This window comes from Enhydra lutris, unplaced genomic scaffold, assembly GCF_002288905.1.
Source record: "Enhydra lutris kenyoni isolate GAN:26980312 unplaced genomic scaffold, ASM228890v2 scaffoldscaffold24, whole genome shotgun sequence".
Taxonomy (NCBI): Eukaryota; Metazoa; Chordata; class Mammalia; order Carnivora; family Mustelidae; genus Enhydra; species Enhydra lutris.
In genome coordinates, this window is record NW_019154108.1 from 3,862,534 (window position 1) to 3,889,746 (window position 27,213).

At 38.8% G+C, this 27,213-nt stretch overlaps 1 protein-coding gene across 3 annotated transcripts in view; it reads left to right on the top strand.

Annotated features, from left to right (window-relative positions):
• LOC111150646 (dynamin 3) overlaps nt 1-27,213 on the top strand; it is a 527,967-nt gene that overhangs the window by 218,976 nt on the left and 281,778 nt on the right. For all 3 annotated transcript variants that reach the window (XM_022508131.1, XM_022508132.1, XM_022508130.1), the window contains exons 11-12: nt 7,175-7,261; nt 12,472-12,542. In XM_022508131.1, coding sequence (XP_022363839.1) covers nt 7,175-7,261; nt 12,472-12,542 — 158 coding nt within the window. The remainder of the gene's footprint in view (nt 1-7,174; nt 7,262-12,471; nt 12,543-27,213) is intronic.

Below are 27,213 nucleotides of genomic sequence, written 5' to 3' on the forward strand. Positions count from 1 at the left end.
TGTACTTGGTTTTAAAAGAATATTTTGGTCTGTCCTTTTAAAATAATAAAATTAGGGCAGGTTTTCTTTTCTTTAGTTTTCCTTATTTCTCATTTTGATGTTTCTTGACTTTTGCCCTATTATCTTTTTTTTTTTTAAAGATTTTATTTATTTATTTGACAGAGAGAGATCACAAGTAGGCAGAGAGGCAGGCAGAGAGAGAGGGGGAAGCAGGATCCCTGCTGAGCAGCGAGCCCGATGCGGGACTCGATCCCAGGACCCTGGGATCATGACCTGAGCCAAAGGCAGCGGCTTAACCCACTGAGCCACCCAGGCGCCCCTGCCCTATTATCTTTATTTCCAAGTTCTTTTAGTTTAAAACTGGTCTAATTAAAATCTCTTGCAAAGCAAAATAATCTTAATTAAAGTTGATCGTACCAGGACTTTATTATTTGACGCTTTTTGCACATGAGCCATAGATAATGTGATTATGTAATTTATCATCCAATGTACGACTCTTTTGAGATTGAAAGGGGGAGCTATTAATATGTTCACTGGAGTGGAGGAGGAAAGTAAGACTGCCCCAGGTAATCTGAAAGGCATAGTTTCTCTAGCTGTATTGAGAATATAACTATCTATCTATCTATCTATATTCATGTATACTCTTAAGATAGTATTTTCATTTATAATATTTTTCATGTTGAATGTCTTATGTGTAAAATATTTAGTTTTCTTCCCTTAAGCCACATAAACAAACATCAGTGAAAAACATGGGATTTATATTTGTTCAAGTAACAAAGCACAAAGCTAGACTTCTAACTTGGGGGAATGCAGTCTTCTCAGATATTTTCTCCCTGTTGTCTCAGGGCACTGGAGGACAAGACAAGAACATGAGAGCTTTATGAACTGTTTGGCGTCCCTCCGGGTACATGTCAGTTTCAGAAGCGTTCTGGTGGGCATTGGCTCTGGTGGGCATTGGTTCTGGTGGGCATTGGCTGTCAGCTGCTCTCCTTTGCCCCCAGCTCTCCAGGGCACCCTCACAGGGTGCTGAGGTTCTCTCAGGAAGCACTGAGAGGAACATCTTGTTTTTTGACCACAGTTTAGCAACTGTGCCATTTATTGGCCTCTTGGGAAACCACATTCTTGGATGGCCATCATACCAATTAATTGATTTTTTTTTTTTTTACCCGGCTCAGAAAAAGGAAAAAAATTAAAAAAAAAGCTTTGCAAGGAAATAGAAAAGATGCCTTAGTTGGCTGTTAGAAATACAAGGAGAATTTTTCATTAAAAAGTGCTGTTTGAAGAAATGCACTGTTAATGTGCCTGTTAAGTGTGTGGCCTTATGTGTGTGGCCTGTTAAGTGAGTAAATATCTCATTCCGAGTACACATACTAATCAAGTGAATCGAAAGTCCTCAGTGCGAATTTCAAGGTCCTACGTGATCTTAATCCCTTCTCATCTCTAGGCTCCTCCCACTTGCCCCTTGGTCCATTCCAGAGACACTGGTCTCCTTGTTTCTTCAACAGGTTAAGGAGAGAAGATGGCAGGGCCTTTGTCCTTCTCATTGTCAATGTTGGAAAAGCCCTGCCTCAAGATATTTGTGTGGATCACCCTGTTGCTTCATTTCAAGTCCCTCCTCAAATGCTCCCGAATCCGAGTCCTTCTCTCACTTTTCTGTCTACAGTTATTCAGCCCTCCTTTCAGACACACGCACGTGCAGCACTCCTCATCTACTCACCAAACTTCGTTTTTCTGTGTGGCACCTATGACCACATCGATTATACTCTGTATATCTTTTATTTTTCTCGATAAAAAATTTTCCCATTTACCTCTTTATTCTATTTTTTGACCTTTATTCTAGAATTATTTCTCATCTTTGATCACCTTTGCAAGTGTGGATCTTCTGTTTTTCCTTTTTTTCATAATAAATTTGATTATTCATAATAAATGTGAATCTAGCATTATGCTATACATGAATAAAGGATTACTAGGATTTGTGGGTAGATTTTAATTCACAGAAATGAAACAAAATTGTTGTATGTTTTAATGAGCAGTAAAATCATTATTGCTACTCCGTTTGTAGTGCGTGGCCAACATTGCAAAGTTTATGGCTTTTGGATCAAAACAGAGCCCATACCTTTAGGTTAGCCAAACAAATCAACTCAAGTCATGTGCATAAAAAATTTTTTTTTCTGGTCTTTGGTTGATTTTTCTACATTTATGTTTGGTATGGAACTATGGACAGCTGGTACCTAATAATCTGAGTCTTTGCTTGAGGCATTGAACTCGTTACTCTTGAAGGTGTGGAAATCTTGCCTCACCTTGTGTTTGTTCCAAGAGAAACCTAATAGCATGGCTCTCGTGATCTGATTAATCAATGGTTAGTAACTTTTATAAGTGTATAATTTTTGTTTTATTGGCTAGAAAGGCCATTCAAGTGTTATATTTCCCCCCCTAGGGAAAAATGTGCTCCTTGCTTAAAAAGTAAATTTTTATATTGAGGTACCACCAAAATAATTAAACGCTACCCTAAATAACACTTAAAGTATTGGCTTTTATTAAAACAATTTTTGGATTAAAAAACATTTGATACTACTTTTTCTCTCAGACCATAATTAAACTTTTCTCTCAGAATTGTATATTTAAAGTTTTTCTTCCTAACGTCATATGTATTGCATTCTTTCTACATTGAATATTCCTTATTACTTAAGAGTAGTCAGAATAATTTTAACAATATGCTGTTTAGAAGTAATTTGTCCTTTGGTCGATGTCCAGCTCTGTCTGGAAGCTTCACTGTCATGATTTCAGCATCAAATCTTCTGAGGCCTTTTAAGAGCAGGTTTAGCCATTTGTTTTTGTGTTTTCCCTTGATTTTTATAAAATATTTCTCTCTGGTGTGACAGTTTATCTGTATAGTCAATCTGCCACTCAAGACTTTTTAAAAAAGATTTTATTTATTTATTTGACACATAGACAGAGATCACAAGTAGGCAGAGAGGCAGGCAGAGAGAGAGGGGGAAGCAGGCTCCCCGCCGAGCAGAGAGCCCGATGTGGGGCTCAATCCCAGGACCCTGGGATCATGACCTGAGCCAAAGGCAGCTGCTTCAACTGACTGAACCACCCAGGTGTCCCACAAGACTGGTTTTTAATATCAGGTAGTTTGACAAAAACTGAGCATCAGGCTGGCTTATGGCAGTTGCCCAGTGAATCTTTGTTAAATGAATGATGGTCATGAAATGAGTTTAGGAATATAAAATGAGTATAACCAATAGCAAAATCTTAATTCCTTGATTCTGTACAAATCAATTTCTAGGATATTTAACTAGTTAATAGGGGAATAAATGTCTAAAGATGGTGTCTTCTAGATCAGTATTATTTTGGCATACATCATTACAATTTTGATTATTTTGACAAAGTAAGTATATTCTTAGAACTGCAGCCTTTCCATATGGTATTCAGAGCAAAAGAGATCGGAAATTATAACGGTTAGGAATGGTTGAGGAAACTGATTGTGCCTTAAATAAGAAACAACGAAGAGAGGCAAGGAATTGAACTGAGCAATCTGAGTCAAGTATTTTTTAAAACAAAGAAAAGGGTTATGCAAACTGAGTGGGAGCTCCCGCTGAAGGAACTCACAAAATGTGTCAGGAAGCCTGATCAGAGATCACTCAGAATGTGAGAGGGACATTTGCCTTCTTATATATATTGTGAGAAGAATTGGGACTGGAGTGCTACATTTGAGAACCAGCAATTCAAGCCAACATTTTGCTTCTTACGCTTCTACAGTCTTCCCAGATCACCCAACTAGACAGAAGCCATAGCAGCTGCGTTACTGCCTTCAGCAGTGCCTCAGCCCTGCTCTGCGTAGTGTCCCTTCCACATTTCTCTTCCTTTGCCTCCATGAGGCTCTCTCAGTGTCTTCTCTTTCCCTTTTGTTCCACTTAGAATTTAGACTCATTTACTTTCCACTTGTCTCAATTCTGGGTACAGAGTTATGGCTCTGGTGGGCTCTTCTCGTGAAATTAATCCCATGGGTACTAAGCTTGGAAAGGTCAGGACACACACACAAACACACACACACACACACACACACACACACACTCACAAGATCAAACTTCCCATCACAGCCAGTAGATGGGAGGGTTCTTGGGTGATTCAACTTCTTGGGATATTCTTGCCATTTTGGCCTTTGTCTGACTTAATGATGGCAGCCTACCACCTGGGGTTCTTCAACGACCCAATACTTTTTTGTGTGAATAAAAATTTGTAGTGCCGCTCTTTGGTGTTTTAAAAATAAGCTTCTGCTATCATGCATTTGCTGAATGCTGTAGAAGGCACGCCTGTTGTGCAGGTCGCTGTGCAGCCGTTTTTCTGCAGGTGTGCAATCTGTGTTTGTGTGACTCTTGTCAAAAAGCAAAGAGGCGCTGTTAGCTTGGGAGGCCCTGAGCGCAGAGGGGAAACAGGGGCCCTAGTGGCCTAGACCAGGCTAGTGGTTAGGGTCAGATACACTGCCCAGGTTTGCACTGGTCAGGGAGAATGGCTGGTGTGGATTGGCTATCTCTTCTATACTTACAACTTTTTACGGGCCCCACAAAAAATAACTTAGAATATTCTCAAAATATAAAAGGGCTCCGGGATGGTAGAACTTTTCTTGGAGAATGCTGCCAAAACTTGAAGTGGAAGCCCCACTTGTGTCCCGCAGTCATTCATGAGATAAGCTCCCAAATGAGCGCACATCTCGGGACTCAGCTTGGGGCCCGGTAACAGGGTGCTGGTTTGGTGATCTCATGAAGAGACACTGGGCTGCGATTTTTGAGACAACCAAGGCAACCAGGTTTCTATGCTTTTATTATGATGTTATACAAGCACTCCAGGGTCACTGTAGAAAAATTTGGAGAATATAGGGATGTATATAGAAAAAAATGCAACTTATTCATAATCCCATCAGTCAAAGAGGTTATGCCTATTAATATTTTGTAGCATTTACATATATCTTTTTCTGTGTACAGACAGTAGATAATAGCTTCAGGAGGTTTAATATTTATTTGTGATTTGTGATTACTCTGGTTCCATGAAGATTTGCGGTTTGTTGTCTAGCTCAGACTCTGTGTGTGTGTACAGTTGGTGCATACAGTGACCTTGTTTGACCATGGAGCAGCCATAGCTCAGGGAGGCCTAGTTCTAATTGCTTAAAGTTAGGAGAATATTAGGTGCTACAGCGTTACTCAAGAATTTTGAGATTTGTTAGGTTTTAGGCTACATCCTTGAAGGATATCAAGGTGTATGATAGCCCGTGACTGTGTGTAGGTGTGTGTATGTTCACCTATGTTCACAAAATTAGGAGCCTAATTTTGTTCACTTAGTCTCATATTATATTATATTATTTTATTTTATATTATCACTTAAATTTATGTTATACATATATACATTATATTATTTTATAATATATATCGTATTATATTATAAACCTTTACCATGTTATTAGATAATATTTAGGAATTGGATAGAATAAAAAAATTAGGTATTGAATATTATTTGGAGTGACTAATTATATCCCATAAGTGGGTCTACCTTATCTTATTTAATGTCATTAGAGTTAGAGACTCAAGTGGTTTGAAGAGTTTTGTTCATTCATTTGTCCTATTGCTGCTATTCCAAGTAATACTGTGATGAAAGTCCGTATTATTTTATCTCAGAATCATGTGAAGTAATTAGGTGAACAGATGTAAAAAACAGATGGCTTTGAGACTTTTTGATACATATTGCCAAGTTGCTTTCCAGAAAGATCATTCTAATTGTCACTTCTTTAGCAGGTTTAAACTGTGCTAGTTTTGGTATACCTTCATTTGTAGTAAGGATTATAAAAATAATTACAGCGGTTTGACAACAATAGTTATCTTTCTTTGCATTACTTTGATCATTCATGCAATTTAAATTTTTCTTCTGCTTTCTGATCATTAAACTCCTTTTTAAATAAAATCCTATTCCTTGCCTGTTTTTATATTAATGTTATTCTTATTAATTTGCAAGTGCTTTTTAAAAATTTTTTGGCAAGTACTTTAAATAAGGATTGGAATTAACCTTTCGCTGGTCCTAAGTCATGAATTTGTGCCCTTCTCTCCATCTGTTGTTGCCATCCAAGACCGAGTCACCCTCATTTCCCGTCTGAATTGCTTCAGCAGCCAGAATGCATAGCAGGTCTGCAGGGACCCCCGAGCTGACCCGTTTATCTTTCTAGCTTCACAGTCAGATCATCTTCCTCGCTCTCTGCTCTGATCTTCCTTTATTTCTTTCACCAGTCATTGTCTCTGTCCCACATGTTCTCTGCTTGGAGAGCTCCGTTTTCCCCGCAGCTGCCCTGCACTTTACCTGACTGGGTCCTTCTCCTCAGGCCTCCTTAAGCATTCTCACAGGATCCCATTCTTCTTCCTTACATTGAAAACAACTGTGATTAATTCATTCCCTATTGTAAAATAAATTTTTGATAATTACCTGCATAATTTAGATGGGATGAATGATGGAAATGAGTTATTTGTGTACACACAAACACATCTGTTAGGAAAGAATTTAAAAAATATCTCTGTGGTTCATGGAATGAATCCTTCTCAAAGAGTGGTGGGCAAGACAAGGGGCTCTGGAGTCTGAGGACTTGGTTGGAATCCTGGACCCAACCATTCTGAGCTGTTTACTCTTCGGCAAGTTACTTAACTTCTCTGGGCTTTACTTTTTTCCTTTGTAAACTGGGGTTAATAATTGAATCGATCTTTTATGATTGTTGTGAATTTTGAATGAGAGAATTCATGAGGTGTTTAGCACAGCCTAGAACATGGTAAGTACTCTACAAATGTGAGTAATTATTCTCCTTTTCATCCTCATTTCCATCTTCCTTATCTTTGAACTTTATCAAGTGCCAACTCTGTAGAGCATAGTAGTGGATGGTATTTGGGTTTCTGGGTTGTTGTTTTTCAGGGAGTCTCTCCACTGGTTGTAAAGTGTTTCCTATCAGATAATGTAGTTATTTGGATTATGGTTTGTGGACCCCTCCTGTCACTCTGCCATTTTTCTTTAGGATATTTTACTTTTGCTTCCAGATTTGCAATATGTACCTTCTGTAAGAGAAAATAATTTATCTTTGCTTCTTTTTTTGAAGCATAACTTTTTGAGTATTAACACTCAGATCTGTGTCTCTTAACAGCTGGCCAACTTCCCCAGACTCTGTGAGGAAACAGAAAGGATCGTTGCCAACCACATTCGCGAACGAGAAGGGAAGACAAAGGACCAGGTGAGGGGAGGTTTCCTTGGCGGGCAAGGTCCTTGTGCGGAGTGGAAGGTCTCTCTCCAGGACTGTCTGATGGTCTCCAACAGTTGGCCTGTCTCTGAATGGAAAAAAGGCACTGGGAACACAACCACATATGTTTATTTGTACTTATTTATGAATTTTATCCGTGTGTTGCTATGCTAACATCTTGTGTATGTTAAAAATATAAACCAGTGTAAAAACTTGAGAAGGGTGGCATTTTGCAAGCAGTAGGAGGAGTTCTGTTATTTGCTTTTCCCTTAGTGCGCTGTGGATCATCGTGTGTACCCCTAGCATGTACGCACCCCACTTTGAAAATCAAGAACCCAGACACACACCACATTTTTTCTTGAAGCAGGGGTTCTTAACCTTTCATGTGCCCACAGATGGGTATCAGGATATTCATAAATTCCAAAAATGTTATGCACAATGTTTGGTATTTGTGACTTCTTTTCTGAGGTGCTTATCCATGGAACCTACGATTGGAAAACAAAATGTTGAAGAACAATTCTTTTAAACATTTCTGTTTAGTAAAAGCATATGGCTTGTAAGGCGTGACCTTAAAATTATCTTCTAATCCTATTTAGCTCCATAAATTCAAAAGATTATTTTATGGGAAGATAATACATTAAAAAAGAAAAGCTAAGAACTATGTGAAAATAATAAAAGCTTCTTAAATTTAGGTAGATTTTGTTCTTGGTTATTTAGAAAACATTATAATGGGAAGCATGGAGGTTTTCAAGTGCTCTTGGATTCCAGGACACAGCTGTGACAGCGCGGAGAGGACACTGGACCCAGGCCATGTGTTCTCCACAAAATAACAGCATGTTCCTGTGAAAATCACTCCTCAGGACTGTTGTTTTCTCATGTACAACATTGGGATGTTGGTCTGTATGATCTCAGAAGTCTCTCTAAGTTAGAACTCCAAGATTTTTGTGCTTCTTAGGTGAGTTGGAAAGGCGGAGAGGGATAGCCAGGGGAAAAAGGAGGAAGGCAAAATAGAAGAGCGAGACAAAGTGCAGGGAGAGAGACGCAGGCAACCTGCCATAGAGGGTGCCTGCAGGGGTGCAGAGGGCTTGTGGGCGGGAGGAGGGGTGGCAGGAGAAAGTGAAGAGACAGAAGGATGGAGGCCCAGTAGGTTGGGATATTTGATTCAGTAACAGCTTGCTCTCTGCTTGAGCTATGGGATTCATTGCTACTACTTTTTATCATTGTGCTTTGAAAGTTAATTAACCATTATTTATAGTTTTCACTTGTTTTCCAGCTTCTGCACTTAGATAGCTACAATAGCCAAAAGAGGAAAAAATAGGCGTTATGACTTGGTGGAAATAAACAAACTAATGTTAACTCATGAGCCAATGAAATGAAGCTGAGGGCCAGACATAAAATCCCGCCGCCCAAAGATCCCCCGCACATCTAACGTCATGCCTGCTGTGGGACCAAGGAAACTTAAGTTCTAGTATCAGCCGTACTCCTGACTTAAAGTCAATAAGATAACCGCTTTAATTTAGTGTCTTTGTAAAATTCAAGGGATAATATATCCTACTTAACTCAGGAATCCTATGTAAAAACAATATGGAAGAAAAAGTGGTACAAATATTATCTTAATTATAAGCAGCTATTAACCTCTTCATGTTTCATGTTTTTATAGTTTTTGTTTTCCTAAAATGATACTCTCAGACAGCGTTGTTGTTAGGATTGTGGGCTTCTGGTTCAGCCTGCCCGAGCTCTAATGTAGGCCATCTCGTTACTTTCTGTGTAAATAACAAGGTACTCAACGTCTCATGCTTCGGTTTCCCCAGCTTAAGGTGGGGTAAATAATGTCGGTTAACTCAGAGGCTTTTGTGACGATGACGTGAAGTCACCCACGTACAGCTCTTAGTTCTTATTAATTTTAGTGTTTTTTGTTGTTTTTCCTGAAGAGCTGTGACACATAGGGTCTGTGAGAAAGAATTGCCTTTTCTGATTTCAAGAGAAATTGTCTTCCATCTGCAACTCTGAGGTAGTGATGAATCCACTCTCCAAGTGGGCAATAAGGGATGGGGCAGGTGTCTGTCTCCGAAGGGGCCATCTCGGATGGGCTGGTCTGACAGTTAATCAGTTAAGGACTTGAAGAAGCTGGTGCTTGACCCCTGTGATATGGACCTGTGCAGCGTAGCAAGACCATGTGTGTTCTTAGTAACAGGAATATGTCCGTGTGTATAGATCTCACGTACGAGTTCCGAACTCTGTGCTGCTTTGGGTCATGTGATGCTTCTAACTAGCTGGTCAGAGGGTGACCCATTTCTGCCAGCCTCTGTACCAGAAATGCTTTGAGGTGTTCTTGTAGTTCGTTCTCAGTTTTAAAAAAATTTTAAGAACACCTTAGCAGCCTCTGCTCTGGAGGCTTTGTGTGGGGGTGAAAGTCTTCACAATTAAAAAAAAAAAAAAAAAAAAAAAAAAAACATATATATATATATATATATATATATGGGGAAACCATAAATCTGTGAATTTTTTTCTTGAACAGTTTTTTCAAACATCTGTGTGTGCCTGCTCATCTTCTAGTGTGTGTCCCTGCCTGTGAAGGTGGCTGACTTTGTGGTGCTTACTGCTAGCAGGGGTAGCTTTGCTTTTCTTTAACTCAGTATTCAATAACTGTGGCTAAAAAGGCAGTGAGAAACTCTGAGAAAGTGAAAAAGTGGGGAAAAAATGTACTATTTTCCTTTTCATCCCCCACATGCATCCTGGCTCTTTTCCTAGGATGAACACAGACTCCCAGTTTCCAGGAATGTGAATGAGAGCAGCCATAGTTTTTATTTTTTTCTACTTTTTTCCTATACTGCAGTCCAAGTTAATGTGCGTGAACGGCCAAGATACTCATGACAACCTTAGGCAGTGTTGAGAGTTAGGTAGACATTCGGCTCTTTATGGTGGCGATGATTTATCTGTGCTTAAACATTATGGTTTATTGATATAAACCCTTGGCCAAACAGATTTGGGAGTGTGACAGTTAACAGAACCTGGCTTCATTGTAGGGAGAATGGAGGCAATACCACAGATAATCTAATAACGACAACTCCTCCTAACCCTGTAGTTTCCTTCATTAAGAGAAGAAATGAAACTGTATCTGAGGAGAGGAAATTTTTCACGCAAGGACAGTATTAGTGACCATACCTTGACTTTGTGATTGCTAGTGGGGATGGATTTGGGATGATCCATTTCTTCTCTCTGGCAGGTCCCCTTGGGACTCAGAGATGACCGGCCGAGACTGGCCATGAAAGCAAAGCCTTCGAGCTCATAGCGCTGGGTAGTGAGAGACAATAAGTGGCCAGGTACTAATTATACGATAATAAATTGCTCCTTTTAAAGCAAAGTCTTCTTCAGGGGTGGTAGAAATTATAAATTCAGAGCCACAAATACTTACTGGGCACCAGCTGAGTGTACCATGCTGGATTACGGGTCTATAGTGGTGAATGTAGATTACGGGTAGATTGCTAGATTGTAGATTGCTGGATTATGGGTCTACAGTGAACAAGACAAGGCAATTCCTGCTGCCATGGAGCCCTTGCACTCTTGCAGGGAAGCAAAACATCAAACAAAATATATACAAATAATCAGTTATATTTGTGGTATATACAGTAAGTAAAAAGTGTAAGGTGCGGTGTACATATAAAATATAATAGGATCGATAGTCTACATGACAGTAATAGCTTGATCCAGTCTGGTTTGGGGGGTACAGGTTGAGGATCTGAGAAGGCTTTCCTGGGGAAGTACTCTCTGGGAAGCATTATAGAGCCCGTGTCCGTGAGCCGTTATTAGGAGGGCACTGATGCACTCTAATATCCTCTTCATTGAGGGAGGCCACGTGACTATGCCTGCTGTGCTTCTCCGATGTTCGTTCAACAGTCAAAGTGCAGGGCTCTGGAGGTATGTGGGCAAGGATTCTTTTTTTTAAGATTTTATTGATTTATTAGAGAGAGAGAGAGTGAGTGAGCATGAGTGGGGCTTGGGGAGGGGCAGAGGGAAAGGGAGAGGGAGAAGCAGACTTCCCGCTGCGCAGGGAGCCCCACCATGGCAACACAGAGCTCCATCCCAGGACCCCAGGATCATGACATGAGGCAAAGGCAGCTGCTTAATCGACTAAGCCACTCAGGTGCCCCTGTGGGCAGGGAATCTTAAGTATTTTTTCCTATTAACCAGTATCAACATTCTAGAAAAACCAGGGACACAGTGGGAGAACAAAAGGAAACAGGAAGGGGAGCTCAGTTGGGGGCCGCTTGACCGCACTCTCCTGCGCTTTCTGGTCGGTTGCTGTGTCCTCTCCGGTCCTAAGCCCTCTCGTCTCCTGTTGAAGAATATTTTCTCCAGAGGGACTTTCCAAATCTCTGACTCGTGATTCAAACATTTTCATGTTTCATGTTTACTGGAACATGCATTCAGTTCATTCCTTGACAGCTGGATTGGATATGCATGATGTTCTGGGCTCTGGGGATTGATCAGTGGATAGGGCAGGTGGGATCTGTATATGGAATACGTGGAAACTTACTGCGTCAGCGTGTGGTAGTGCTACAAAGGAAAGTAAGGCAGGGTGACAGGATCTGAAGAGAGCGCTAGTTTAGATAGAAGGAGCAGGGAGGGTCCCTCTGAGGAGGTAATCTTTCAGCAGAGACCTGACTGGAGTTTTGTTTTGATAATGAAGCCTGGTGATCTCAGGGACCTTTTCTGTATATTTGAATATTGCCTTCTTGAGTTGGTTGACGAGATGTTTCTTCTGCTTGCCTAAAAGGAGCTTAAAGAGGTAGAAAAGAAGAGGAAAAACAAGAGATAATATTGTTATTTCATGGCTACTAGACAGTGTCTACAGGAGCAGCCCCTCACTGGTACACACGTGTCCTTTAGAACATTATGCCTACATTTTAGAAGATCAGAATAATTCTACGTTCTGTGTGAAATAGGCAAACCGTACATGCCTATAAGCTCTAATTCTGTTGTCTTCATGTGGGGCTCAGGCTTCTGATGTAGATTTTTAATTTCTGAACTTAGAGTAAAAATTACGAGAGTCTAATGAAAAAGTTTAATGCAGCTTTTCATTTTAACTGAAGCATCTTTTTAGAAAATCGGATGAAGATAAGTCATTTGCAGGCAATTACTGACTTTCATATCGAGAATGTTTACGAGGGGTTTTCACTGAAGTATTTCTCTTTGACCTACAGGTTCTGCTACTGATCGACATCCAAGTGTCCTACATCAACACCAACCACGAAGATTTCATTGGGTTTGCAAAGTACGTGAAACGCTTGATTGCCACAAGCATTCCCCTTGCTGGTTTGGTTAGAATGCATATTGTGAATTTCTGCTACAACCCTACTATGCTTGACAGCACATTCTGTGTCAGGATTAACTCTGAGTCGACCACGTAGGAGGTCTGAACCTCACGGCCATGAGGCCGTGTTTTCTCGATAAAGTAGTTGGCTCTTTCGTTGTGCAGCATATGAAGTCATATGGGTCTTGGATAGTCATTGTTTTTGGATGATGATCTACAGTTTGTACTTGAACTCTCATAGATAAGCAGGAACAGATGCACATTTAAAATATGTTTGGGAACACTTTCTCACAGAAATTTGAAGCAACAAATGCAATTCACAGGATACAAGCGATTTTAACATCCCTAAATAAGAATATAGAGGTCTGTTTTTTTTAAGATTTTATTTATTTATTTGACAGAGAGAGATCACAAGTAGGCAGAGAGGCAGGCAGAGAGAGAGAGGAGAAGCAGGCTCCCCACTGAGCAGAGAGCCCCATGTGGGGCTCGATCCCAGGACCCTGAGATCATGACCCGAGCTGAAGGCAGAGGCTTAACCCACTGAGCCACCCAGGCGCCCCTATTTTTTTTTTTTAAACTATCCTTTGTAAACTTAGACGGGATCTTTTTGGATGAACATTCTCTTTTCTACAGCGTGTTTATACTTCACATAATCTTGTCTGTATATTGCCGTTCCATCATGCATGTATTCTGTTATATTTAAATATTCTACTGCTACATTCCTAGATACTGTCATATGGATATGGATAGTTATTCAGGGCTGGTCATTCATCATGTGACATTTTCAAGACCCTGATTTCACCGTTTTTTTTCCTGCCCTTTAGTGGAACCAGTTTTTGTTTGCTTTTAAGGGGTTTTCGTTATAACTCTAGAATATATCTATGGCACGTACATGGTTCCAACTTCAAGTATATAAAGCATGGTCTATTTTATAAAAATATAAACTGAAGGGATCAAGTACCATTACTTGAACTGCATATTCAAGAATAGGACAAGTAAAAAAATATATAACAACAAAATGTATAACAATTTTATTTAATTATACTCTGACTTAGAAGCAACGCATAATGTAGATCACATCAGTGAGACTACACGGTGGCCTGAGGAATTTCGAGGCATGTGTTAGGGAGCAAAGGCCCAATTATCCAATGGAAAATTGTCTCATTCTAAGCGTGGCTATTGTCGGGATGGCTTAACCAAGGGTGTAGACATATTTTGCATCCATTGTGCGGTACTTAGCTTTTTTCAACTGTTTTCTGTCTGTGACCTATGTGTAAAGTTGTTAGAGCACAGTGATGAGTACGTCCCTTTGGTCAGTTGCACATTTAGCCGCACTACCCATTCCAACTTCTAGACAGGTCTTTCCTTCACAGGCATTTCACATAGACCTGCCTCCCTCTCTTTTTCAGCCCCTGTGGCTCTCACCATCTGCACTGCTCATTTCCTTCTGCAAAATCACCAGTAGGAAGAAACCTAGACTCTGATATGCCTATCTATCCCTAGGCTTGGAAGTGGGGACCTGAGAATTTCTGCCCAGTTTCCAGAACCATTAGTGAACTCTGTGTGCTGGTGCCAAGCACTACACTAGTTGCTATGGGGGAAAATATATAAGAAAAAGAAAAAATATTTTTGTCTTTAGGAGCTTGCCTAATAATCGAAAAGTAGAGAGAAACACATGTAAAAAGTTAAGCTGACACATTCTCCATTTACTTCACTTGCTTCTTTGAGGAATTTAAAAGAGCAACAAACCCTTGAATCATTTGAAATAACAGGAATGCTGCCTTTAATGTTGATTTTTATTGGTTACAAATGCCAGTTAGGTTCTTATAAAAATGTAGCAGATGTAGATGTAAACTTGGCACCATAACTTAAGAGTGAAAAGGATGTTGCAACATTGCCCCTTTGTGGTACCTGGTTCAAGGAGGAGACAGAGAAGAATCATAAGGAGTTTGGAAAGGGCTCATTTTTGAACAGGTTTTGTGATCAGTGCTGCAATTTAATTTCACCCTGGGGTCTTCTTGAACCATCCCCTCCCCCAGATTACTTACTTATTTTTTTATAAACATTTATTTATCTTAAAGAGAGAGCGCGCAAGTGTGCGCAAGTGCGGGGGGCGGGGGTGGGTAGGGCTGGGGAGAGGGAGAGCGAGAATCTCAAGCAGGCTCCCTGCTGAATGTGGGGCCTCACGTGGGGCTCAGCCTCATGACCCTCAGATCGTGACCTGAGCCAAGACCAAGAGTTGGACGTTCAACCAGCTACCCCACCCAGGCGCCCCGTACACTTAATTTGTTTAAAGATAAGTAGTCCAGAGTTTCAATATTTTTTTCTTTTTACCTCAGAAGCTGTTCAACCACAGTATTATATTGACTAGGTTTCCGAAGGCATATAATTTTCAAATGTGAGTACTTCAAACTCAGCTTTTTGACCGAGTCTGTCTGTAATCCAGGTGACTGCCCATTTTTCCAGCAGTGAGATAAGACTACGAACCTTTATGATGTTGGGGGAGAACAAGGAAGCATTGTTCAAACTGCTTTAGAAACCTAGCAACTATGCAGTTTTCATCGATTTTAAACTGCACATCCTGACTTTCTTTTAAAGGACTGGCCTGGGAGTCAGCAGTCTGGGTATTTTTTCCATGGTTTGTCACTGGTGAGCTTTGGGTTTTGGCAAGTCAGTTAGCCTTTCTGTATCTCAGTTTACTGCTCTAGCAAATGGAATAATGGATCCCTGTCTTGTGTACCTTTCAGGAGTGTTGGAAGATCACATTAATGAAGTTATGGGAAAGTGTTTTTGCAAACTGTCGTGTAGACCGTAAAAGTGAGAAAGCGACACACACACACACACACACACACACACACACACACACAAATTTGATTACTAGTGCACCATTTTACTTTGTTATGAAATTTATGATGACTGGAGTATGATTGCCACTGGAATATTCTTTTTAGTTGCTGACATTGTCTCTAAATGAGACTCAGAGGTGAATGTTCTTTCCCTTTGTATGCTGAGTTGGAGTGCATTTCAGTGTGACATGGGACAATTATAAATATGAAGAAATGTTCATTTCAAAATCATTTAAGGGGTATTTTTTTGTGCTTTTAAAATTAAAAAAATATGGTTGTAGCTATAAATTTTAAAGTTGGCAGGAATGCTGTTTCCATCAAAGAAGAAAAGTCAAGCCATATTTGAAGACAATTATGTAAGTATTTTTAAGTTCCAAAGATAGAAAATTAAGGTCTGGACTTGAGAAAAATAAGCATTTATTTCATGAGATTTTTAGAGAGTCGCCAAAAGAGGGGGACCACTTCTCATATTTATAGGATGGTGATGGACATAGTATTTTACACACACATCTATTTTTTTCAACCAGGATGACTTTTGTTCTAAAAATTTAAAAAAAAAAGAAAACAAATTGCTAAAATTAGATTAACAGAATATTAATTCTCAGAGTAGGGTTCAGGACATCTCAGACTTGTCCTCTTCCTGCTGTAGACCATATTCCACCATGATGAATGTGTGGAAATTTTTTTTCATCTCCCAGCTATTCGTTAAACATGGACCATAAAATATGTACCACGTGTAGCGTGTCCAAGAAAGCACTGCTGTAGGCTTGCTTTGGAATTTCCTGATTTCTGAAAGCTTGATCTTTCAACTATAATATAGTTTCTGAATCTAAAAGTCTAGTATTTCAGAAGAAAATGTCAACTTTCCTCATGACTTAAGGATTTTATCATTCTTCTCTGTTTAAAAAACACCTACATTCTATATTTTTTACACAATACTGGTTTTTGTTATGCAAGAAAACAAAAGCTAGCCCAATTATTCTTTTATTCACTTCCCTCCTTCCCTGTAATCCTGCTGGATTTGAATAGAGAGGCAGGCTAGTTAGCTGAATGCCTTGGGAAGTGACTTTCACATTCTTGTGCTCTTCTTTATTTGTTCCATGGGCACAATTTGCCTTCTGTCTACGGCTTACGTAGTCCAGTGGTTTAAGAGAAAAATGGGCCCCAGATATAGACCATTGGAGTAATATCTCTGTGCCATGAGCAGCAGACCAACATCCCTTTTTCAATCTGCTGGGTTGGTCTCAATACCTGTTTTCTCATTGTTGAAATGATACAGTGTGCAGATTTCAGTTCTTGTTATATGACTACCATGAAAATTCTATTGGTTTTAATATTCATTGTATCTCTTTCCTGATCCTCTGGAATGCCTTTGTTGCCGTTTTATGAAAGGTATATGGGAACCTTGGAACGAAATTCTAGACTAATGTTGGTTTTTCCCTTTGCATCCTTCTTTTTTTTCCCCCAATACATATTCTATTCTATTATTTTTTATTGTGTGTATCTTTTGCATTTTTAAATTTTTTATTTATTTTATTTTATTTTATTTTTTCAGTGTTCCAAGATTCATTGTTTATGCGCCACACCCAGTGCTCCATGCAATACGTGCCCTCCTTAATATCTACCACCAGGCTTACCCAACCTCTACCCCGCCTCCCCTCCTATTATATTCTATTATAATAGTGTTTCTAGTTCCTATTCTTACATGAGAATGTTCTCTCCTGTGGAATCAAATTTTAGGTATTATAACAAGATTATCCTTTTGACTTATATGCAGATTCAGGAACTAAATCCTTGGTTGCTTACTGGGACTATTAGCGGGTAGAAATAAAGGGTTGAACAATAAGGCATCATTAGTATCATCTATTCCAATAAGTTATGAATTCTAATGTTTTAAGCACCATTTTAAAAATAAGCAGACTTCTACTTTTCTCTTTCATTCTCAAATCTGTTATATTGAACATTATCTTCATCCTTAAAATGGATCTTAGGAGGTGAGTCATGCTTCTTTGATAGGCCCCCAAGTTCTGGAGGGTTTTCTTGCACAATATTTAAACTGTGACTTCACTAAAGATCTTGCAGGGGGAATTGACATCATGTAGTTTTCTTCCCCTTTTGGCTTCAGTCTGACTGGATGGAGCCAAGCTGGCCTGTGGTGAGCCTCACTCTTGGGACTCTCGGCCGGTGCTCAGAATCCCCTTGGGTTAATATAAAAGAACATTCCGACGGAGCTTCTTAACTCCAGAGCACAGCTGCCCAGTAGAACTTTGTGAAGGGATGGGAGTATTTTGTAGTCTGTGCGGTCCAGTACAATAGCTTCTAGACACACACACCTATTGGGTAGCTTAAATGTGGCTAGTACAACAAAAGAAATGAAAGTTAAATTAAATTTTAATTAATTAAATTTTTTGATTGAAATAGCCACATCTGGCCACCAGCAACTGTACTGGGCCGCATAGTTCTAGAGTATGGTGAGTCCAGCTGATTTCTCTGAGACCTTCACTGGTGAGCCATACTTCACTGACAGCTTGGTGGTGACCTACAGTGGTAGCTACTAGGAGAGAAAAAGGAGATAAGTTTGTTAGGTGCTGCTAAGCCAATTCCAAGGCTTAGGAATGTGGAGTCAACTCTCTAAATGTTCTGTCACCAAAGTAGGAAGGATGGGCCTTTTCCTTATACTGCCTTAGAGTGTATGTTGCCATTTTGCTATTATTTTCTCTATCATGGTCACTACCAAAGTTTCATTTAATTCCCTGTCTCCTCTACTAACTAAACATGGTGGTGGACGGAGAGGCACACCTTAACATTTGCCATGGAATATGTGTCTTTGAGGGACTCCCATTTTCTTGGTTCACTTGAGCCCCTTATGGGTTGACTTAGAGTCAACCTTAGACTTAGACTTCCCTTTTTACTTTCTCATTTGTCTTTCACTTTTCAGCCCACTGCAGCCTTTTTCCTTTCAAAGATTTTATTTATTATTTGAGAGAGAGATTGAGAGAACGAGTGGGAGGAGGGACAGAGGAAGAAGCAGACTCCCTGTGGAGCAGGGAGCCCGATGTGGGACTCGGTCCGAGGACTCTGGGATCATGACCTGAGCGAAGGCAGTCGCTTAAGCGACCAAGCCACCCAGGCGTCCGGTCCACTGCAGTCTTGTGTCTTCCACACTACTCTAATGAGACAGAACGGTTAATCCAACAGACAATTCTGAGTCTTCATTTTACACCATAACCATTTCTTGTTGAGATCTGTTCCTTTGCTTCAGCACCCCTCCACTGTCTCCTGGTTCTCCTCTTTCTGGTCTAGCCGCACCTTCTCAGTGTTATTTTGGAGCTCTTTATCCTCTGATCATGACTTAACAACTGTTCTTTTTAATCATGATTCTCCCATAGATCCTCTTCTTTTCTCGCTTACTGCACTATCCCTGACCAATACCTTCCCCTGCTGCAGTGGTTGCAGTTACCACCTTTACCTGATGACTCTCAATCTAGACCCCCATTTCAGAACTTTTTCCTGGACTGTGTACCATATTCCAGCACATACTAGGCATCTTTACTTGTATATCCTACAGAAGCCGCAACCAAATATTCCTAAATTAAACTCGTGTCATCTTAGAATTTACTCCTCTCCATTGTTCCCTCTCCCAGTTGCTCAAACCAGAAACCCAAGCATCATTCTCTCTTCCTTCTTCCCTCATCTTTGCTTCCCTCCATCTTTATCAAGACCATTTGATTCTGATTATTTTTTGAACTTGTCTATTTCTTCCTGTCATCATTACTACTACTAAAGTTAGTCTTTTCTTGCCTGGGTTACTACAGTAGTCTCCCTGCCTCTTGTCATGTTCGTTTTCATTCTGTCCTGGGTTCCCTATTACTTTCAGAGTAAAGTCTAAACTTGTTAGTATGGTTTCCAAGGTCCTGTAGACTCCATCTTCTGCCTACCTTTTCAGCTATTCTGTTGTCGCTATTGCTGTCTGTCCCACCCCAGCCCTGTCATCTAGCCAGACTGACCACTTTTGGATCCCTCATAGACCATTCTCTTCCTGCAGCACCTGTCTACTGCAGACTTCTTCAAATTACTTAAACTTCCTATTGCAGATAAACATTAATAATCTAGTTAAAAATAACCTTGGTATCAAAATATAATTTCATAAATATTTCTTTTTTTTTTAAAGATTTTATTTATTTATTTGACAGACAGAGATCACAAGTAGGCAGAGAGGCAGGCAGAGAGAGAGGGGGAAGCAGGCTCCCCGCTGAGCAGAGAGCCCGATTTGGGGCTCGATCCCAGGACCCTGAGATCATGACCTGATCCGAAAGCAGAGGCCTTAACCCACTGAGCCACCCAGGTGCCCCTCATAAATATTTCTTAAGAAACTCTTATTCACGCTGTGCTAGATAATACCAGTGGTCAGAGACTAAAGATACCCAGATTAATGCAACACACCATCAGCCATCCAGGGGTAGACGTAGTTGGAAGGGAGTTAGAGATCAGCTTATGACAAAGTCCTGGTTATATAATACAGGCACAGACAAAGAGCTTTGAGAGTTCATGGGAAAGAGAGATAACTAGAGGTTTCTAAGAAGGCATAATCCAGAAATGGGACTCGATTGACTTTGAAGGCTGGGCAGGACTCCGCAGTCAGAGGGAGGGGGTCTAGGCTGACTGTTTCTTGTCTTCCCTGCTTCAGAGTCAATACTACCCATTCCAGGGAGGTAATTTTACTAAAACACTGCTTTGATTATGCCATTTGCTGGCTCAGAAACTTTGAATACTTTTTGTTGCCTCTAATATAGTGGCCAAATCCATCATAATTGGCTTCAACATATAGCGATTGTACTAGATGGCTTTTAAAGTCATTTGACAAACCCGAGTCTATGATTATATAATTTTGTCATAATAGTTTTACTTTCCACAACTTCCCTACATACCTCATTTTTCTGCCTTCTGGATTTGCTAATACCACTCCATTCTCTTGGAAAGCAGTTGCTTGTCTTCCTTTGTTAAAGTTTAACCTCTTTTCAGGTTTTCTGTGAAAATCTTAGATCATACCAGACCAAAATAATCTTTTTTCTCTGAACATTTGGACCAGTTACTATGCATAGGGCTTATTTGGAAAATGGTCACATACCCCCTTGACACACTCTTTTGTTATTTGAATCTTTTATTATATGTGCACATGGATAAGGATAGATACGAGTATGCAAAAAATAACGAGCTAAAAGATAATATGTTTTTTTCTTTGAATGAATTCCATTGTGTTCTTTTTATAAAAATTTAAGCCTCTTATATACTTTTAAAATCGTTAGGTCTCAGAAAATTAAACTAAATAAACCTAATTTGGTTTTATGTGTGTTAGTGCTTCCACAGTGGCTTGTGTGTAGTAGGAATTTATACAATTAACAACAAACACACACACAAAAGAAGATATAAGGTAATTATATCCTACATTTGGAACAGAAGCACTTTAGTTTTTAGCTTTCTGTTACATCTTCACACTTCTTAGGAAGTTTGTTGCTCTGTATTATTTGTGTTTTGTGTATTTCACGACCCTCAGCAGGTAAGTCGGAGGCTTCTGATTACAAGGACTCCACTTATTTGTGTTTATATCTTCTACAGAGTGCCTTGCAGATAACTGGTCCCCTAAAATTTTTGATTTATATCAAATTAAAGCATTATATATAGGTATATTTTCAATATTGCAGATATAACCAACTAAATACCTATTGCCAAAAATATGTCCAAAGGCTCAAATTAACTTACAAGTCCTTACATGGTTTCTGTGAATACATCTTAATTTTTACTTATTTATATTTTTAAATTAAATTAAATTAATTTTTTTAAAATTCAGGTATAATTAGCATACAGTGTTCTATTCATTTCAGGTATACAGTATAATGATTCCACAATTCTATACATTTTTCAGTGCTCATCAAAATATGTGTACTCTTTACCCCCTTTATCTGTTTCACCCATCCCCCACCAACCTACCCTCTGGCAACCACCAGTTGGTTCTCTTTATTTAAGAATGTTTTTTATTGTTTGTCTCTTTTATCTTTGTTCATTTGTTTTGTTTCTTAAATTCCGTGTAAGAGTGAAACCATATGGTATTGTCTTTCTCTGACTGACTTACTTCAGCTAGTGTAATAACCTTCTAGGTCCATCTGTGTTGTTGCAAATGGCAAAATTTCATTCTTTTTAATGGTGAAGCAATAACTCCTAGTATGTGTATATGTAAAATACTATACTATAATAATATATATAATATAATATATTATCATACAATATAATACATATATTATATATTACATCTTTATTATACATTCATCTGTCTATGGACAGGTGGGTTGCTTGCATATCTTGGCTATTTTAGATAATGCTGAAATAAACGTAAAAGTGCATATGTCTTTTCAAATTGTGTTTTCATTTTTATTGGGTAAATACCCTTTTGTGGAATTACTGGATCATATGGTAATTCTCTTTTAAATTTTTTGAGGAACCTCCATACTGTTTTCCTCAGTGGCTGTACCAGCTTGCATTCCTACCAATGGTTCTGAGGTTTCCCTTTTCTCTTCATCTTTGCCATCACTTGTTATTTCTTCTGTTTCTGATTTTAGCCATTCTGAGAGGTGTGGGGTGATGTCCCATTGTGGTTTTGATTTGCACTGACTTGATGATGAGTGATGTTGAGCATCTTCTCAGGTGTCTGTTGGCCGTCTGGATGTCTTCTTTGGAGAAACGTCTAATCAGGACTTCTGTCCATTGTTAAATTGGATTATTTGGTTTTCAGGTATTGAGTTATATAAATTCTTTACATATTTTGCATATGAACCATTTACAATATCTCCTCCCATTCACTAGTTTTTCTTTTCATTTTGTTAATGGTTGCCTTTGCTGTGCATAGTCCCAGTACTTTAACTTTAAATATCAAAGAAATTACTGCATTTTTTAAATAGGAATTTTATGGTTTCGGGTCTCACATTTAGGTCTTTAAACCATTTTGAGTTTATTTTTGTGTATGTTGTCAAAAAGTGGTACAGTTTCATTATTTTATATGTAGCCTCCAGTTTTCCCAATGCCATTTATTGAAGAGACTATCTTTTTCCCATTGTATGTTCTTTCCTCCTTTGTTATAGATTAATTGACCATAAAAGCATGGGTTTATTTCTGGGCTCTCTTTTCTGTTCCATTGATGTATGTTCTGTTTTTGTGCCGGTACCATACTGTTTTGATTGCTACAGCTTTGTAGTATATCTTAAAACCTAGGATTGTGATGTCTCCAGCTTTGTTTTTCTTTCTGAAGATTGCTTTGGCTATTTGGGGTCTTTGTGATTTCATACAAATGTTAGTGTCATTTGTTCTAGTTCTGTGAAAAATGCTGTTGGTATTTTGATAGCGATTGAATGAAATCTGTATATTGCTTTGGGTGGTATGAACATTTTGACAGTATTGTTCTTCCAATGCATGAACACCACCTTGGTTAAATTTATTCTTAGGTATTTAATTTCATTTTTTAATTTTTTTTGGCGGGGGCGGGGAGCAGAGGAAGAGAAAGAATCTTAGGCAGGCTCCACGCCACCCTGAGATCATGACCTGAGCTGAAATCAAGAGTCAGAAACTTAACCGACTGAGCCACCCAGCTGCCCCAGTGTTTTATTCTTTTTGGAGCAATTGTAAATGGGCTTGTTTTCTTAATTTCTCTTTTTGCTATTTCATTATTAGCATATAGAAATGCAACAGATTTCCACATACTACTTTTGTATCCTGAGACTATTGAATTCATGTATTCTAGTAGTTTTTTGGAGGATTATTTCAGGTTTTCTATATAAAGTATCGTGTCATCTGCAAATAGTGAGTTTTACTTCTTCCTTACCAATCTCTCTCTATATAGATTTACTTTTATTGCCTTTTCTTGTCTCATTGGTGAGGCTAGAACTTCCAATACTATGCTGAACAAAAGTGTTGAGAGTGGACGTCTTGATTTTGTTCCTGTTCTTAGAGGAAAAGCTCTTGTTTTTTCACCACTATGTTAGCTACGTGTTTTTCATATAAGACCTTTATTATGTTGGGGTTTGTTCCTTCTAAGCCTACTGTGTTGAGAGTTTTTGTCACGAATGGGTATTGTGGTTTGTCACATGCTTTTTCTGCATCTAATGAGGTGACTCTATGGTTTGTCTCTTTTCTCTTATCGATGTGATGTACCGTGTTGACTGATGTGCGAATATTAAACTACTCATGCATCCCTGGAATAAATTCCACTTGATCACAAAAAGAATTCCACTTGATCATTAAAAGAATGGTCTTTTAATGTTTTGTTAGGTTTGTTTTACTAAGGTTTTGTTGAGGATTTCTGTATCTGTCTTCATCAGAGATATAGGCCTGTGGTTTTCCTTTTTTGTAGTATCTTTATCTGGTTTTAGTATCAGGGTAATGCTAGCCTCAGAATGAATTTGGATGCTTTCCTTCCTCTTCTATTATTTGGAATATTTTAAGAAAAATAGGCATTAACTCTATTTTAAATGTTTGGTAGAATTCACCTATGAAGCTGTTGGTCTTGGACAGCTTGAATAGGTGTTGCTTGTTTGGAGATTTTTTTTTTTTAACTGATTCCATTTCACTGCTGGTAATGGGTCCATTCTAATTTTGTTTCTTCCTGATTCCATTTTGGAAGGTTATATGTTTCAAGGAATTTATCCATTTCTTGTAGGTTGTCCTATTTGTTGGCATATAATTTTTCATAATATTCTCTTATAATCCTTGCTATTTCTGTATTGTGCGTTATTATTTCTCCTCCTTCATTTCTGATTTTATTTATTTGAGACCTCTCTCTTTTTCTTGATGAGTCTGGCCAAAGATAAAGAATTTTGTTGGTTTTTTTTCCAAGAACCACCTTCTGGTTTCATTAATCTGTTTTATTGGTGGGTTTTTTTGTTTTTGTTTTTTGGTTTTTGGGGGTTTTTTTGGTCTACATTTCATTTGTTTTTGCTCTAATTTTGATTATTTTCTTCCTTCTACTGGCTTTGGGCTCTGTTTTTTCCTTTTTCTAGCTCCTATGAGTATAAGGTTAGGTTGCTTATTTGAAAATTTTCTTGCTTCTTATAGTAGGCCTGTATTGCTGTAATCATTCCTCTCTGAACAGATTATGGTGTGTCCCAAAGATTTTGGATCATTGTGTTTTCATTTTCATTTCTCTCCATGTATTTTTTTATTTCCTCTCTGATTTCTTGGTTGACCCATTCATTGTTTAGTAGCATGTTATTTAGCCTCCATGGAAAATCTATCCATTGATGTTAGTGGGGTATTAAAGTTCATTACTTTTTTTGTGTTACTGTCAGTTTCTTCCTTTATGTCTGTTAATTATTGCTTAATGTATTTAGTTGTTCCTATATCAGGCCTACAAATATTTACCACGGTTATATCCTCTTGTTGGATTATTGCCTTTATCAGTACATAGTGTCCTTCTTTGTCTCTTATTACAGTCTTTCTTTTAAAGTCTATATTGTTGCCACCTTAGCCTTCTTTTTGCTTATATTTGTATGGTAAATGCTTTTTCTATCCCTTCACTTTCAATTGCATGTATCTTTAGGTCTGAAGTGAATTTCTTGTAGGTAGCCCATAGGTGGGTCTTGCCTTTTTTTTTTTTATCCATCAGTCACCCAGTTTCTTTTGATTGGAGCATTTAGTCCATTTACATTCAATGTAATTATTGATTGGTATGCACTTATTGCCATTTTGTTACTTGTTTTATGGTTGTTTTTATATTTCTGCCCTGTTCCTTCTCTTGCTCTCTTCCCTTATGCTTTTATGTCTCTCTTTACTGATATGCTTGCATTGCTTCCTCCTTATTTTTTGCATATCTATTACAGGTCTATTTGTGGTTACCCTTAGGCTTATAAAGAACATCTTATGATATAGCAGTCTATATTAAGCTGATGGTCACATAAGTTTGAACCCATTCTGAAAGCCTTAAATTTTTCTTCCCCTCCCATGTTTCATGTATATGATATCATACTTTACATCCTCTTATTTTGTGAATCTCTTGACTGATTTTTATAGATTTAACTGATTTTATTGCCTTTGTGTTTTAACCTCCATACTGGTTTTATAAGTGATCAATGTAATACTTTTAATATGTTCGTATTTAATTGTGAAATTTTATCCTTTCACAGTTTTCTTATTTCTTTTCTTTCCATTGAAAGGATTCCCTTTAGTGTTTCTTATAAGGCTGGTTTAGCTGTGATGAACTCTTTTAACTTTTGTTTTCTGGGAAATTCTTTATCTCTTCTTCTGCCCTGAATGATAGCCTTGCTGAGTAGAGAATGTTTGATTGCAGGGTTTTTCCTTTCCGCACTTTGCATATATCATGCCACTTTCTTCTGGCCTGCAAAGTTTCTGCTGATAAATCAGTTCATAGATTTATGGGGTTTCCCTTGTATGTTACTGTTTTCTTTTCTCTTACTGCTTTTAAATTTCCCTCTTTATCACTACTTTTGGCCATTTTAATTACTATGTGTAATACTATGTGTATGGGCCTTCTTGGGTTGATTTTGTTGGGAGTTCTCTGTGCCTCCTGGAATCAGATAACCATTTCCTTCCACAGATTAGGGAAGTTTTCAGCTATTATTCCACAAATAAATTTTTTGTCCCCTTTTCTTTTCCTTCTGGGATGTCTATAATGCAGAAGTTATTATGCTTGATGATGATGCTGAGTTCCCTTAATCTATTCTCATTTTTTAAATTAATTTTTTCTTCTTGCTGTTCAATGTGGTTGCTTTCCAGTGCTCTGTCTTCCAGCTTGCAAATCCATTCTTCTGTTTCCTCAAATCTACTATTGATTCCCCTAGTGTATTTTTTAATTTCATTTATTGAGTTCTTCATCTCTGATTGGTTCTTTTTTATATTTTCTATCTTTTTGTTGAAGGTCTCACTGAGATCCTCTATTCTTTTCTCAAGTCCAGTAAGTATCTTTATGAGCATTACTTTGATTTTTTTTTTTTTAAATCAGGCATATTCTTGTCTTTGTTTCATTTAACTCTGTTGCTGTGGTTTTGTCCTATTCTTTAATTTGTGACATATTTCTCTGTCTCCTCATTTTCTCTAACTGTGTTTGTTTCTATATATTAAAAAAAGCAGTTATGTCTCCTGGATCTTGAAAGTAGTACTTTTATGAGAAAGAGGTCCTGGGGTGCCCTTGTAGCACAAGGTCCTCTGCTCACCAGAACCAGGCACTTCAGGGACGTCTCATGTGTGGTTTTCATGTACCCTACTATTGTGGCTAAGCCTTCTTTGCCTTTAGTCCAGCCAGCTGCAATGGCTCACTTTACCTATTGTGGGCAGGATTTCGTCCCTGTGCTATTAAGGGGCCAGCCAGGGGCCCCTGTGGGCTTGTAGTTGGGTAATGGAGCAGTCAGACTAGAGGTCTGCCCTCAGCTTATTTGTCAGGACTACAAAGTGACCCCAAACTGCAGGGCTCTCTCCCTGTGCTGCCTCTCAGGAGGTGTTTGTTGGTGGGTGGGGCTGGCAGTGAGACCAAGATACCTGGCCCCATACTGTCTGCTGGGGCTGCAAATGCACTGATCAGCAGGCACTCTCTCTGCATTGCCAGTTATAAGGCCTGGCTGCTGGGGATGCAGTGGAATTGGTGTGTGTAGTTGTTTTCACCCTCTCATCAGGGCAGAAGTGACTTTGGAGTGGTGTCAGTCCCTATTGGGGCTGCTTGCAGGGTGAGATACAATAGGAGCCATTTTGACGGGACTCCTGAAGAGTGGGGCAGGTTGGATGGAGTGAAT